General features: G+C 41.0%; 2 protein-coding genes across 8 annotated transcripts; one reads left to right on the top strand and one right to left on the bottom strand.

The window, feature by feature from the left end:
* The first annotated feature begins 599 nt into the window (after window positions 1-599).
* Window positions 600-5,015, top strand: scrn3 (secernin 3). Of its 3 annotated transcripts, XM_086091329.1 has the most exons (9): window positions 600-1,001; window positions 1,097-1,278; window positions 1,348-1,547; window positions 1,921-2,133; window positions 2,200-2,362; window positions 2,519-2,702; window positions 2,775-2,973; window positions 4,489-4,722; window positions 4,850-5,015. In XM_086091329.1, exons 1-7 carry the CDS (start codon window positions 846-848, stop codon window positions 2,934-2,936), a joined length of 1,260 nt encoding a protein of 419 aa, XP_085947455.1. In that variant the 5' UTR covers window positions 600-845; the 3' UTR covers window positions 2,937-2,973; window positions 4,489-4,722; window positions 4,850-5,015. The 3 variants fall into 3 exon arrangements, with proteins under 3 accessions (XP_085947455.1, XP_085947453.1, XP_085947454.1); XM_086091327.1 differs by having other exon boundaries at window positions 2,775-4,722; XM_086091328.1 differs by having other exon boundaries at window positions 2,775-4,771.
* On the bottom strand, window positions 2,975-10,880 carry gpr155a (G protein-coupled receptor 155a). 5 transcript variants are annotated; one of them, XM_086091324.1, is made up of 16 exons: window positions 10,788-10,880; window positions 10,636-10,708; window positions 9,015-9,515; window positions 8,471-8,870; window positions 8,202-8,364; window positions 7,188-7,343; window positions 6,744-6,827; window positions 6,523-6,643; window positions 6,368-6,452; window positions 6,199-6,289; window positions 5,924-6,122; window positions 5,074-5,157; window positions 4,848-4,978; window positions 4,480-4,706; window positions 4,168-4,305; window positions 2,975-3,780 (listed from the first exon to the last, which is right to left on the bottom strand). In XM_086091324.1, the coding sequence occupies exons 3-16, from the start codon at window positions 9,445-9,447 to the stop codon at window positions 3,585-3,587; spliced, it is 2,508 nt and encodes an 835-aa protein (XP_085947450.1). In that variant the 5' UTR covers window positions 9,448-9,515; window positions 10,636-10,708; window positions 10,788-10,880; the 3' UTR covers window positions 2,975-3,584. The 5 variants fall into 5 exon arrangements, 3 of the variants coding, with proteins under 3 accessions (XP_085947450.1, XP_085947451.1, XP_085947449.1); XM_086091325.1 differs by having other exon boundaries at window positions 4,480-4,544; window positions 4,611-4,706; window positions 10,636-10,870; XR_015096693.1 differs by having other exon boundaries at window positions 3,633-3,780; window positions 4,480-4,544; window positions 4,611-4,725; window positions 10,636-10,870.
* Window positions 10,881-10,981: the final 101 nt, after the last annotated feature.

The raw sequence follows: 10,981 nt of genomic DNA, 5'->3' as shown, positions 1-10,981 counted from the left end.
TGATGCGTTCAACGCTTGTCGGAGAAAATATAGATTTTGCTCAACAGTAAATTTATTAGGGTATAGATTTGACTTCTTTTTTATTTTAACATTTGACGTGTCATCGAAAAGCCCACATTGTGTGTGGTGTGACGTTGGTGATGCAACGCGTTTATTCTTTGGCGAGAAAAAAGTGCGACATTATGCACGTTTCTGATCTAAACCGACATTTGTCAGCACTGAAATAGGATGGCAAATATTTAGTGGCATCTACATTGTATTTACCCCTTGTTAGGCGCCCCTTGATGTACTAAATAAAGCCAAGATATTATTATTATCATTATTATTATTATTATTAGTAGTAGATACTACTACTACTAATGTAGTTTACTGAAAAATCCGAGGAACCAGAAACGCACCACTACATCAAACTACAAAAACTGTCGTAAATCTCAGAGCGCTTTAGGATGCTTCGGCAAAATAATATCTGATATATCTCATGATATAAATGTGAAATAAAATGAGGACTCATCTATTTTCACATTGAAACATTCAACTATTTTTTTTAAATGGCTACTTGTGTAGTAAGAACTAACCAACCAAGCAGTATCGTCACGTGACTGCCGTAAACAACTCAGCCGCAAAGCCATAGATAGGTTAGAGAAAGTAAACACTTGACAGACTTTAGTCGATATTGTGTTAGACAGTTAACCGCGGTATTGTTATTGTATGGCGTCTTATTTGCCTTTCGTTTGCTCTTAAACGATGTCTTCCGTTTTCCTATGCAATGTTGTTAAGTCATATGTGACGTCCTATCACAATCAATTGAATTTTGACAGCTTGTGATCCATCCATCTTGATTCAGCATGTATCCATGTTCATGTGACACGTTTGTGGCTTTGCCCCCCTCCACCGAGGGACACCACATCATTTTTGGAAAGAATGCCGACAGGCCTTGCGATGAAGTCCAGGAAGTGCTTTATTTCCCTGCCACAGACTATGAGCCGGGGGCAAAGGTCAAGGTGGGTGCACTTGCTATAGCCTCAGTATTAATTCCTACTTTGTGACCCTTCTGTGATAACATTATTTTTCCTGTGTCACTTCTCCTGGTAAACAGTGTACTTACATCGAGATAGAGCAAGTTGCCCACACATATGCAATCATTTTGAGCAGACCAGCGTGGCTGTGGGGCGCAGAAATGGGTGCAAATGAGCACCAAGTTTGTATTGGCAATGAGGCTGTGTGGGGAAGAGAGAGTACTGATGGTGAGGAGGCTCTTCTTGGCATGGATCTCGTCAGGTAAGACTAGTAGTATTCATTATGGATCATTATCATGCCAGAAAGAAAAACAAAACAATTGTTTTCCAGGCTTGCACTTGAGAGGGCCGACACAGCTGAGAAAGCTGTGCATGTCATAGCCGAGCTTCTGGAGAAACATGGCCAAGGAGGAGCTTGCTTAGAAGAACAACGTGACTTCACTTACCACAACAGCTTCCTGATCTCGGACCGGAAGGAGGCCTGGGTGATGGAGACCTCAGGGAAGTACTGGGCTGCAGAGAGAGTGGAAGGTAATGGGAAACAACTTCAGACCAAGCACGTTGAAGAAAATGGGAGATGCAAGCGAATAAGAACTTGCATGCAGGGAGACAGTTCGAATACAACCTGGTTTGTGGCCGATTAGATTATTTTTAACAAAGTGTATATATATATAATATAATATATAATATATATATAATATAATATATATAATATATATATATTATATATAATATATATAAAGCTGTTATAGAGAATCAAGTGTATTTTCATCAATGAGCCAGTCTATTATACTTTTTGTCCACTAGAGGGTGCCTCTAGCTAAGAAAAAAAAAACTCTTCAAGAGTAGAGCCTGCTCATCTCTGATTTTTTCTTCTTCAAATTTGTATTATGTTCCTCTTTAGGTGGACATCGCAACATCTCAAACGAGTACAACATCACAACCAAGATTGACAGAGAACATCCCGACCTGCGCAAATATGCACAAAGTAAAGGCTGGTGGGACGGAAAGGCGCCATTCAACTTTGCCGCCGTCTACTCCTACATGAACACGGCCAGAATTGAAGCATCCGGGAGTCGATACTGTGAAGGGAAGAAGCTGCTGCGGAAGAGCAATGGTTAGTTCGTGTACAGCATTCTTGGTTCATGAAACCTGAGCAGTAATTATTATTAATCTATTAAAGGGCACATCACCGCTCTGACGATGATGGACATCCTGAGGGACAAAGACAGCGGCATCAACATGGAGGGCATGTTCATGACAACGGGCAGTATGGTGTCAGTGGTACCTGTGGATCCAGCTCGACCAGGGGTTCACTATTTTACTGCGACTCCGGACCCGGAAAGGTAAAGCGTCCATTTTATTGTTCTCATTAGGGTGAGCCCAGCTGAGTTTCGCATACTTTGAACGGAATTCTGAAGGGTAAGGAGGTGATATTTGATTAGAATAGAAACAAAGTACAGACCACAAGAGATGGTCTAACTTCCTCTTTCACACAACAGGTCAATATTCAAACCTTTCGTCTTTGTGGAAAACATGAGAGTAGAGCTAAAGGAGACCACTTCTCCCAGTTACGGCCCACATGACCCGGTAAAGACGAAGCCTCGCTCCCAGAGCAAGCCTGACAGAAAGCACAGCTTGTTCGCCAAACACGAGGCGGTGGCCGCCGTCATCGATACATACAAGGTGATGTAAATCCACGTGAAGTCACGTCATCGGTATGTGGAATACTTTACCGATGCCGTTTATTCTCTGCAGGAGCGAGGAGAGCGGATGACGCGTAGAATGAGGAAGTTAGAAAGTGAGAGAATGAAACAGATGGAGGAGATTCTTTATCGCGGCATCGAGCAGCCTGATACTTTGCTGGATCTGTTCTCCAACGCTGTGCGGGACGAGATGGAGCTGTACAGCAAAGGCTAATGCATGCGTGTTGAATGATTTACTTCACACACAAACAGTAGGACATAACATCTGCTGATTTATTCTAAACAGTCCATAAATACGCAGCATTGTACAAAATGCGTCATAAGTGCGTGACAAGTGAACATTTCAACACTAAACAACACTTATCTTGCAATTGTATTTCACCTGAGCAAAAATAAAGTTAATTAAGTGTTCATTTTCACGTTATTATGAGTAATAAATAGGCTTTAATGGTTCTGGCCCTTTTTTAAATAAACGTCCAAACATATTTATGTCAATATTCACTATGGCAACAGAATCTGTGTACGATGCCACACACACACACACAAGACAAACACTCAGAAAAACAAAACAAAATAACGTCTTCCCTTCTTTGGCAGTGAGGTAAACAGAAAAATAACCTCACTTCTTTGTGCAAATTAACTCACATACTGGCACCAAACATAATCAAGCAAAAAAAACAACAACCCTTTTTTGGTTTCTGTATTGAGTAAATTTGGCCCCTCCTAGAGCGCAAGTGACAACTACCGCCAAAAAGCCGTGAATAACTCAAGCAGTTTCATGCATTATATAAAGCGGACACATGCCAAGCAGCCATCTTCATACAGTGCTGAAGTTAAATTAAAGTGCGTGTCGCGTGACGGCTCAGGTCACAAAAGAGTACAAAATAGGAGCGTCTTGGAAGGCGCATTCCTGCTCCATGTGCTGAAGAACGCCGCCCTGCAGCAAGCACGCGCCGTAGAGGACGGCCGCACGTTGATCCTGAGCCAAGCTCACCTGCTGGAGCCACTCCACAAGTTCACAGCCCAGGAAACAGTCCACTTTTGTCCGCATCCCACACCTGAAAAACAAAATCACAGAAAAAACTTAATTTAAAAAAATAAAGAAAAAAAAGATTAGTTTCCCTCCCAAAAGTTGAATGATATTGAAGTCTTATTTCCATCACGCGGGATGGTTTGATTCAGTTTGGAGCAGTGTACAGTTTTTATAAGGGTTTTAAAAGAAAAAGAAAAAAGAAATAAAAAAATTGTAATGTCAGTAAAATATTTACTAGTGGTGCCCAGAGTTCAAAGCAAACATGGTGAAGCAGCATTTAGCTGTGATGCTTCACGCAAATGAAATACTTATGAAATCATCTCTTTTACTTAACTTTTGCTTTTGTTTGTAAACGCTTTTAAATTTACTTTTAATTATGCAAAGCACATGCTAAATAATTTTTTTTTCTCACCTTCTCTTCCTGACAATGTCATGACAACATTGGTCTTTATGGTGTGTGATGAAGTCAGCGCAGGTCTTCCTGATCTCCTCGGTCACGTGACTTTGTGGTTGCTCTTCCTGCCTTTTTCCATGCCACAGTCTGTGCAACCTAATCCACGTGGACAACAAAAACATATTAACACACGACCACCTTAATTCAATATAGTGTATTTAATTTGGGTTACTATAATTCATAATTTTAGCATTTCAAACTAATATATATATATATATTTTTTAGCTCTCTACATTATAGTTCTTACACCGAGTACTGTTTGTTTCTCACCTCTTCCAGACCGGCAGTAAAATTGAATGTTTGTCCAGGCCAAACAGAGCAAAGGAGAGAAAGCCCTGCAAGCACATCAATGTCATGTACCATGTGACGTCGTGTAATCTCAGTCTGATTACAACACCAACCTGCCCGTAGTTGGCCACAGCACAAAAGAACTGCAGCTCCACGTAAAGTCTGCCCGGGTCTTGGTACAAGAGCAACCACACGCAGCTGGACAAGTTCTATCACAAGGGAAGGGTACTTGTAGAAAACAAACTGTTTTCAGTGATATAAAATACAATTGAAGGTTTGACGCACTGCAATCACTACTTGTGAGAACATCAAGTAAGAGTCAGTGATGTTTTTTTGTTTTTTTTACTCACAGCTAGCGCGCCGACAGCCAGAAGCAAACACAGGAGCACATGACGGGCCACTTGTCTATCTTCATCCTGATGATGCTCTTCAACTCTGAACACAAGGCAAACGGTTGAGTCGTTGCTATTCTCACTTTGACCTGACGGGGGCAGAATAAAGATTTGGGATTAACGTTCCTCCTCCTGTGCAGCAAATTATTCAACCTCACATTAAGCATAGACACTGTATAAATACCTGCGAGCGCGTTTGCCGTGTGGTTCATATTGGTGCTTATGATCATGTCAGGCATGGGCGGTGCACAGTCGCACATGAGGCACACTGATAACAAGAAGGTAAGTGACAGCAATTCATTATCAGTAAACTAGTGAGGAGTATTCTAGTAGAGAAGACAGGGTGCCATGAGATAAGATTTAAATTTGCTCTGTGACCAATTGTGAGGAAAAAAAAGCTCTCCATAATTCTGTATGAAAACAGAGTAATGAAATTAGAGCTGCAACCAATGATTATTTCTGTCAATATTTTCGATTAATCAGATAAAAAAATTCAATATATTCCATCCCCTTATCAACAATGCACAAACATAAATCAGTTACAGTTAGGAAAAAGAGGAAGCACATACAAAGAAAAAAGATCAGGACTAAAAATACTTCCCTGCGGAACACCATATTCAATATAAAATGTTTGTGACAGTTACCCAAACTGACAAAAAAAACCAGTTCATTCTGATGTCATAGCCTCATTACACTGTTCTGCTGCAGACATTGTGACATTAAAAGACACAAAAATCATCAGAAACCGGAACATTGGTGATATTGGTTACATAAATGTCAATACCTTTTCTAATATCTTGGTCGAAAACGTTTCCATAGATATGGGTGAGTTCATGTTGAACAAAACCTGAATAGGCTAATGTGTCTAGAAATTCCATAGCTTTTCTATAAGCAGTGTTATTCAAACAAAAATGAAAATCACCAAGCAAAATAATTCCATCATAGTTAGCAGGAATGATAAAAAGGCATCACTGTATCTCCTACTGTATACAAATTTAAATATGTGTAAGTTCTACACGATTAAACAACAGTACCTGTGTTGGGATCTGCTGAATGGGCTTCTGGTTCAAACAAAGAGTGGTTATCTTGTTCATTTTCAGTCACAGGGTCTTCCGCGGACGCATTTCCCCCTTGAATCTGGTCTTTTTGGGCCCAACTTCCTCTGCTGAGAAACACCAGGGAACCCCCCGATAGTAGAACACTGAGACTCAGCACAAACGTGCTGCAGATGATCTGTCAAAGCAAGCGCGTGTAAGAAAAGAAACAAAACACACAAAAATTTTTTTTTTTTTTTTTAAACCCACCGTACCTGCGTTTTACTGTAAAAGAGCGACGGGTCTATTGTGTCAGGCAGTTTTTCCCCACAGATTAGCAACACAGCAGTAAGGAATGCAGGGATCCTGTTCAGAATGAAAAACATACACTAGCACAGTGTTTGTGACCACACAAATGAGAGCAGCTCATGATGGACGACTCACCCCCAGCCCGCAATCATAAATATGCCAGACGAAACCTTCAGATGGTCGAACCTTCTCAGAAGCACAAGAGAAAGTGCAATGAAGCCTAAGATGAGAAACATGAAGAGCATTAGCATGTATTTATGATGTCATTGTCATGTGTATTTACAACATACCTGGCCAAACGTAAGTGCAGTAGAGTGACGTACACAGTAGCGTAAAAGACAAAATCTGGCCAATAAAGTTATCTCCCTTCACCACAAATTTCCACAGAATCATTCCCAAGCAAGCGAGGAACTAAAACAACAAATAATACCAGTTAGTGATTGTTACCCTAGTGGGCAAACTTCCAGGAATGATTCGAACCTTGAACTGTTTTTGCACAAGCGTTGCTCACCTGTGCCAGGAAAAGGTTGCTTGTGAACATGTGAGGCAGCCTCTTGAACTTCTTACTAAAAAAGATGACTGCCATGGTCCACAGCTGTCAGGGAAATACAAATATCTTTATAAAGTGAAGTGAGTTTAGTTTCAAGTAAAACCTCTTTGAACAACCATTGTTGCGCAACGCAAATGAACCCGCAACCTTGCCATGCCCAGACGCCTACTTATCATCAAGTTCCTCAGAACTGGGCTAAAAGTAACAAATGAGGAAATGAACCTTTTAGTCTGTAAAAAAATCTGCCTCCTAAAACATTATGCAAATTACTCGCTATTATAGTTTCATCCCACCTAAACATGTCAGACATGTCCCCACATGGCCACATCAGAAACTGTGTGCAAATCTGGGGAAAGTTGTGGAAGTGGAATTCTGCTGACATCGTGGTGTCTTGTTGCGACTCACCAGTGCCACTAAACAGACAATGCTTATATCAAAGCTGACATCTTGCAAGGTGCTCATCAGAAGCCGAGGATCCATCCGGCGGAGGGTAAGCAGCCAGGCGGAGGTAAACATGATTGGGGCCGAGAGCAAAGTGCTGATCACCATTCCGGGAATAACCTGACAGGAAGGAACATGCGATTAGTCATGACAACACAAAACAGCCAAACGTAATAAACCTGACTAGTTGGAAGAGGAAATTATCTTTTACACCCTTATTCAACCTGGTATCGCATTGCTAGTGTTGAAATGGGCTACCAGCAACTCTGTCAAAGAAGACTTTTGACATGGTTTTAATTGTGAAGTCATCACTTCCTGACAAAGAAAATATCAATATGGAATCTATTTCAAATTGATTATCCTATTGATTACACACACGATTCCCATTACCGCGCTAGATTAGCATTAGCGCTATTTAGTTTACACACACGCACATAATTATATCTAGATTACACATGCAATAGTGTCTTAAAAGTCACTTACAGACGATGCTTCAACATTATATTCCATGAGTAAACAAGGGTATTAGCTTGTGCTAAACGGTTAGCAATCGCGATTAGCATTAGCGCGCTAGCGATTACCACTTAAACAAACACTAACTACCATTTAGCTCACACAATACATAATTTTATCTACATTACACATGTAATGGTGTCTTAAAAGTCACTTGCAGACGATGCTTCAACATTATTCCACGAGTAAACAAGTGTAGAGCTAGCTGTTAGCTACATAACATGAGGTCAATAACTTCCTGTTCCTGGCTTCTTCTGGACATGTTTAGTGGATGACTGCCCTCTACTGGTGAAATTATGAACACCTCAAACCGAGTGACAAGTTACATTAGTCCCTTCAGCTCCATTCATGGCCTTAATCTAAAGCTAAATTCATCACTTCATACATGTTTTTGTACTTGAAAATTATCTGGGGTACCTCACAGGGCTCTGTTCATCACGCATCAGCTCTTGTAACAAGACTCACCACTTCCAGCTGTGCGTTGTAATATGCAGCATAGATAGCCACGCTAGGCGCCGTGGGGAATACTCCATAAAGGAAGGCATAGTTGGAGAGGCTAGAGTGGTTCGAAGGGCTGGCGTTGTCAAGAAGATCCACCATGTCTTTACAAATCAGCGGCATCAGCAACCTGCAGAATGCATGAGTGCGCCATAAATGAGGTCAGATGTGTGGTCAGAGAAACGTCTGACTCGTTAGTACAAAAATACACGGTCATCGTCTCATTGTCTACTTACAATTTCGCAGTCAAGAGTAATACCAGCGTGACAACAGTGGACCTGGTTAATTTCTTCAGCTGCCCGTCCATGGACAGGCCCAAGTAGAACAAAGCCGCTCCCCCGAAGGAGTCGGCCAAACCATCCACAAAGTCCTCCATGAAGGAAGGGATCTTCTGGTGCAGGAGGAAATGGGCCACGATGCCAATGACGACCATGAAAACAATCGGGTTCCGGAGGACGTGGAGCACCACTTGTGCCACGATCACGAGTTTGCCCCGCTGGTGCTCTCTCTGATCCTTCCATCTTTGGACCTCACAAAAGGCAAAGCCAATGGGATTGAGCAGCATCAGTGACACGGGTGCCACCAAGTAGATGTACTGGACGTATTCTGGGTATGTGCTCTCGTATAGAGCTTTGACTGTGGACGCACATGGAGTCAAATATTAGAACCTGAAATGTGTTTGTTTTTAAATCACTCTGTATGGTGGAATACTTCTAAAACAAAAAGACAGCTGCCGTCCTAGCAGGAGTACACCGCTGTACTCAAAAGCATCATACATACCAATTGGATAACCCAGAGCAAAGTCGTTGCTTTGGGTGGCAAATATAGAGTAGAGCCCGGCTTTGCTGTAGCGACTCTCAGGACTGGAAACAACCAGCGTCAGGACACAAACGATGGCAAACACAGATGCTTTGGCTATGAGGATGCTCCAGATGAAGGGCCAGATGACGTCCCCAAAGTCCAGCAGAACCATGTTCTTAAAGAGGAGTGCGGGCAGAGCAAACATGGATACAAAATTGCCTAAGCCTTTGGCCTGATTGGATGTGATGATGCGGGCCCTGCCGGCTACGTAGCCACACAGGATGATCCCGAAGCACTTTAACAGAGCCGGCACGAGCTTGTTGATGGATATTGTGGTTGATGGAGCAGAGGGATCCATCGGGTCTCCATCCCCATGTGGAAAGATGTTGGCAGCGGTGGGGCTGAGCGCCATAATGCTGATGTTATTTCCCCACCAATGTCAGCAGTCACGTATGGGTTCAGGTCGTATTGACGTCATGACTGTCAGATAACACAAGACATGTAACATTAAAGGAACATTACTCAAGACCCCAAAAAGAAATCACTCCAAGAGGAATATTTCATTGGAGCTCTAAGCTCCCAAAAAAACAACATGGCATTTAATTTATCTTACAAATATTATATTTGTAAAGTAAAATAAATTTATTTTAAAACTCATCACAAAATATGTCCTGTAAACTCTTTAATCTTAAAATGTAAGGGATGTGAACGTTTTTTATTATTTATTATTTTTTTATTTTTACATTTTGGAGGCGTCCTGCCACAAAGCAGTTTTGGTAAATAGAAACTTCTTGAGTTTTGACCCCTGTCATTTTAATTTTAATTAATATGTAATTATTTTTTTCCCTTCAAATATGTTAAATTTTACTATGAAAATAAGAACAGACGTGTCAAGTTGAAGTTAATTATTTCCACTTCCCACTTCTTGCAAGAATTAAACCAACTCTTGAAAATGTTTTTGATTTTTCATATATATATAATTTGCAGGTAATACGTGATCTAACATTTGATGTTACTTATCTCATCATTATTTATTTCATCGTATCTAGTCAGTTAATCTTTATTTAATAATATATATTTTTTAATGAATTAATCTTCTGTCCTAATACTTTATTGTATTTTATCTGTTACAGATCCTGTATGTCGTATTATTTGACGCAGCATGTACATTTTTCAATTCAATTAAAAAATAGTATATCTTTTTTTTTTAAGAGAGAAAGAAATGAAAGGGGACAGAAAGAAGTAAAACTTGTGTGTTTGTTTAAAAAAAAAAAAGGCTTTTATCTTGGATGTGGTGCAACCGCGTGCAAAGGTAACCAGATGATTGATAACCTTAAGCAACACCCAAAACAACCAGTGTGTATGGAATTATGTGCCACGGAACTATATATTTGCAGCAAATAATGTACCTCCTTAGCTTTATTCAACTATTTTTGCCAGCAACGTGCAGTGACAAGCAGGACAATTTTGGCGGTGTGCCGTTTTTTCCCCTCTCGTGTAAAACCTGCGCCTTGGTTCAATACGATTAGGAAACACGTCCGTGGTCCTAACAATTAGTCACGCTGTTTCAAAAAGGTCAGCAGTGAAAAATGAAACTCACCGTTGCTTTCATGTGTCAGTCAAAGTCCCGGTGGGAGTAACCACGTTTGTTAGCTCGTTAGCTAACGTTTTTGCTAGAGAAACAAACGACACAGTTAATCGTCAACAAAACGCCAAATGAGGAGAAACGCCGAGCGGTCGCGACACGCTTGCCCAACGACGCAGGCACAATTCCAAGTCCAAAAGCTTTCTTGCTTGACTTTCCTCCCTGTTGACTTTCATAATACAGACGCCGCTATAAAATCGACCAATCACAAGCAAAGGAGGAAGGAAAAGGCGGGGCTTAGCTTGGCCATCCATTAGCAGCGAACAGTCGGCCACAAGTTACAACATTATATACGCTTTAA

This window comes from Leptonotus elevatus, chromosome 12 (genome assembly GCF_054856555.1).
Source record: "Leptonotus elevatus isolate MCC_2025b chromosome 12, RoL_Lele_1.0, whole genome shotgun sequence".
NCBI classification, from domain to species: Eukaryota; Metazoa; Chordata; class Actinopteri; order Syngnathiformes; family Syngnathidae; genus Leptonotus; species Leptonotus elevatus.
Note: the sequence above shows the minus strand (reverse complement) of the source record. Positions and strands in the feature narration are given on the sequence as shown.

What these genes read in the sequence shown, in the direction of transcription:
- scrn3 (XM_086091329.1), top strand. Translation starts at nt 846, where the DNA reads ATGTATCCATGTTCATGTGACACGTTTGTGGCTTTGCCCCCCTCCACC. An exon ending in AGCCGGGGGCAAAGGTCAAG is followed by an intron (nt 1,002 to 1,096) that starts GTGGGTGCACTT and finishes CCTGGTAAACAG; the next exon opens with TGTACTTACATCGAGATAGA. An exon ending in CCGTCATCGATACATACAAG is followed by an intron (nt 2,703 to 2,774) that starts GTGATGTAAATC and finishes TATTCTCTGCAG; the next exon opens with GAGCGAGGAGAGCGGATGAC.
- gpr155a (XM_086091324.1), bottom strand. Translation starts at nt 9,447, where the DNA reads ATGGCGCTCAGCCCCACCGCTGCCAACATCTTTCCACATGGGGATGGA. An exon ending in TTGTCTGTTTAGTGGCACTG is followed by an intron (nt 6,828 to 7,187) that starts GTGAGTCGCAAC and finishes TTTCCCTGACAG; the next exon opens with CTGTGGACCATGGCAGTCAT. An exon ending in GACATTGTCAGGAAGAGAAG is followed by an intron (nt 3,781 to 4,167) that starts GTGAGAAAAAAA and finishes TTTGTTTTTCAG; the next exon opens with GTGTGGGATGCGGACAAAAG.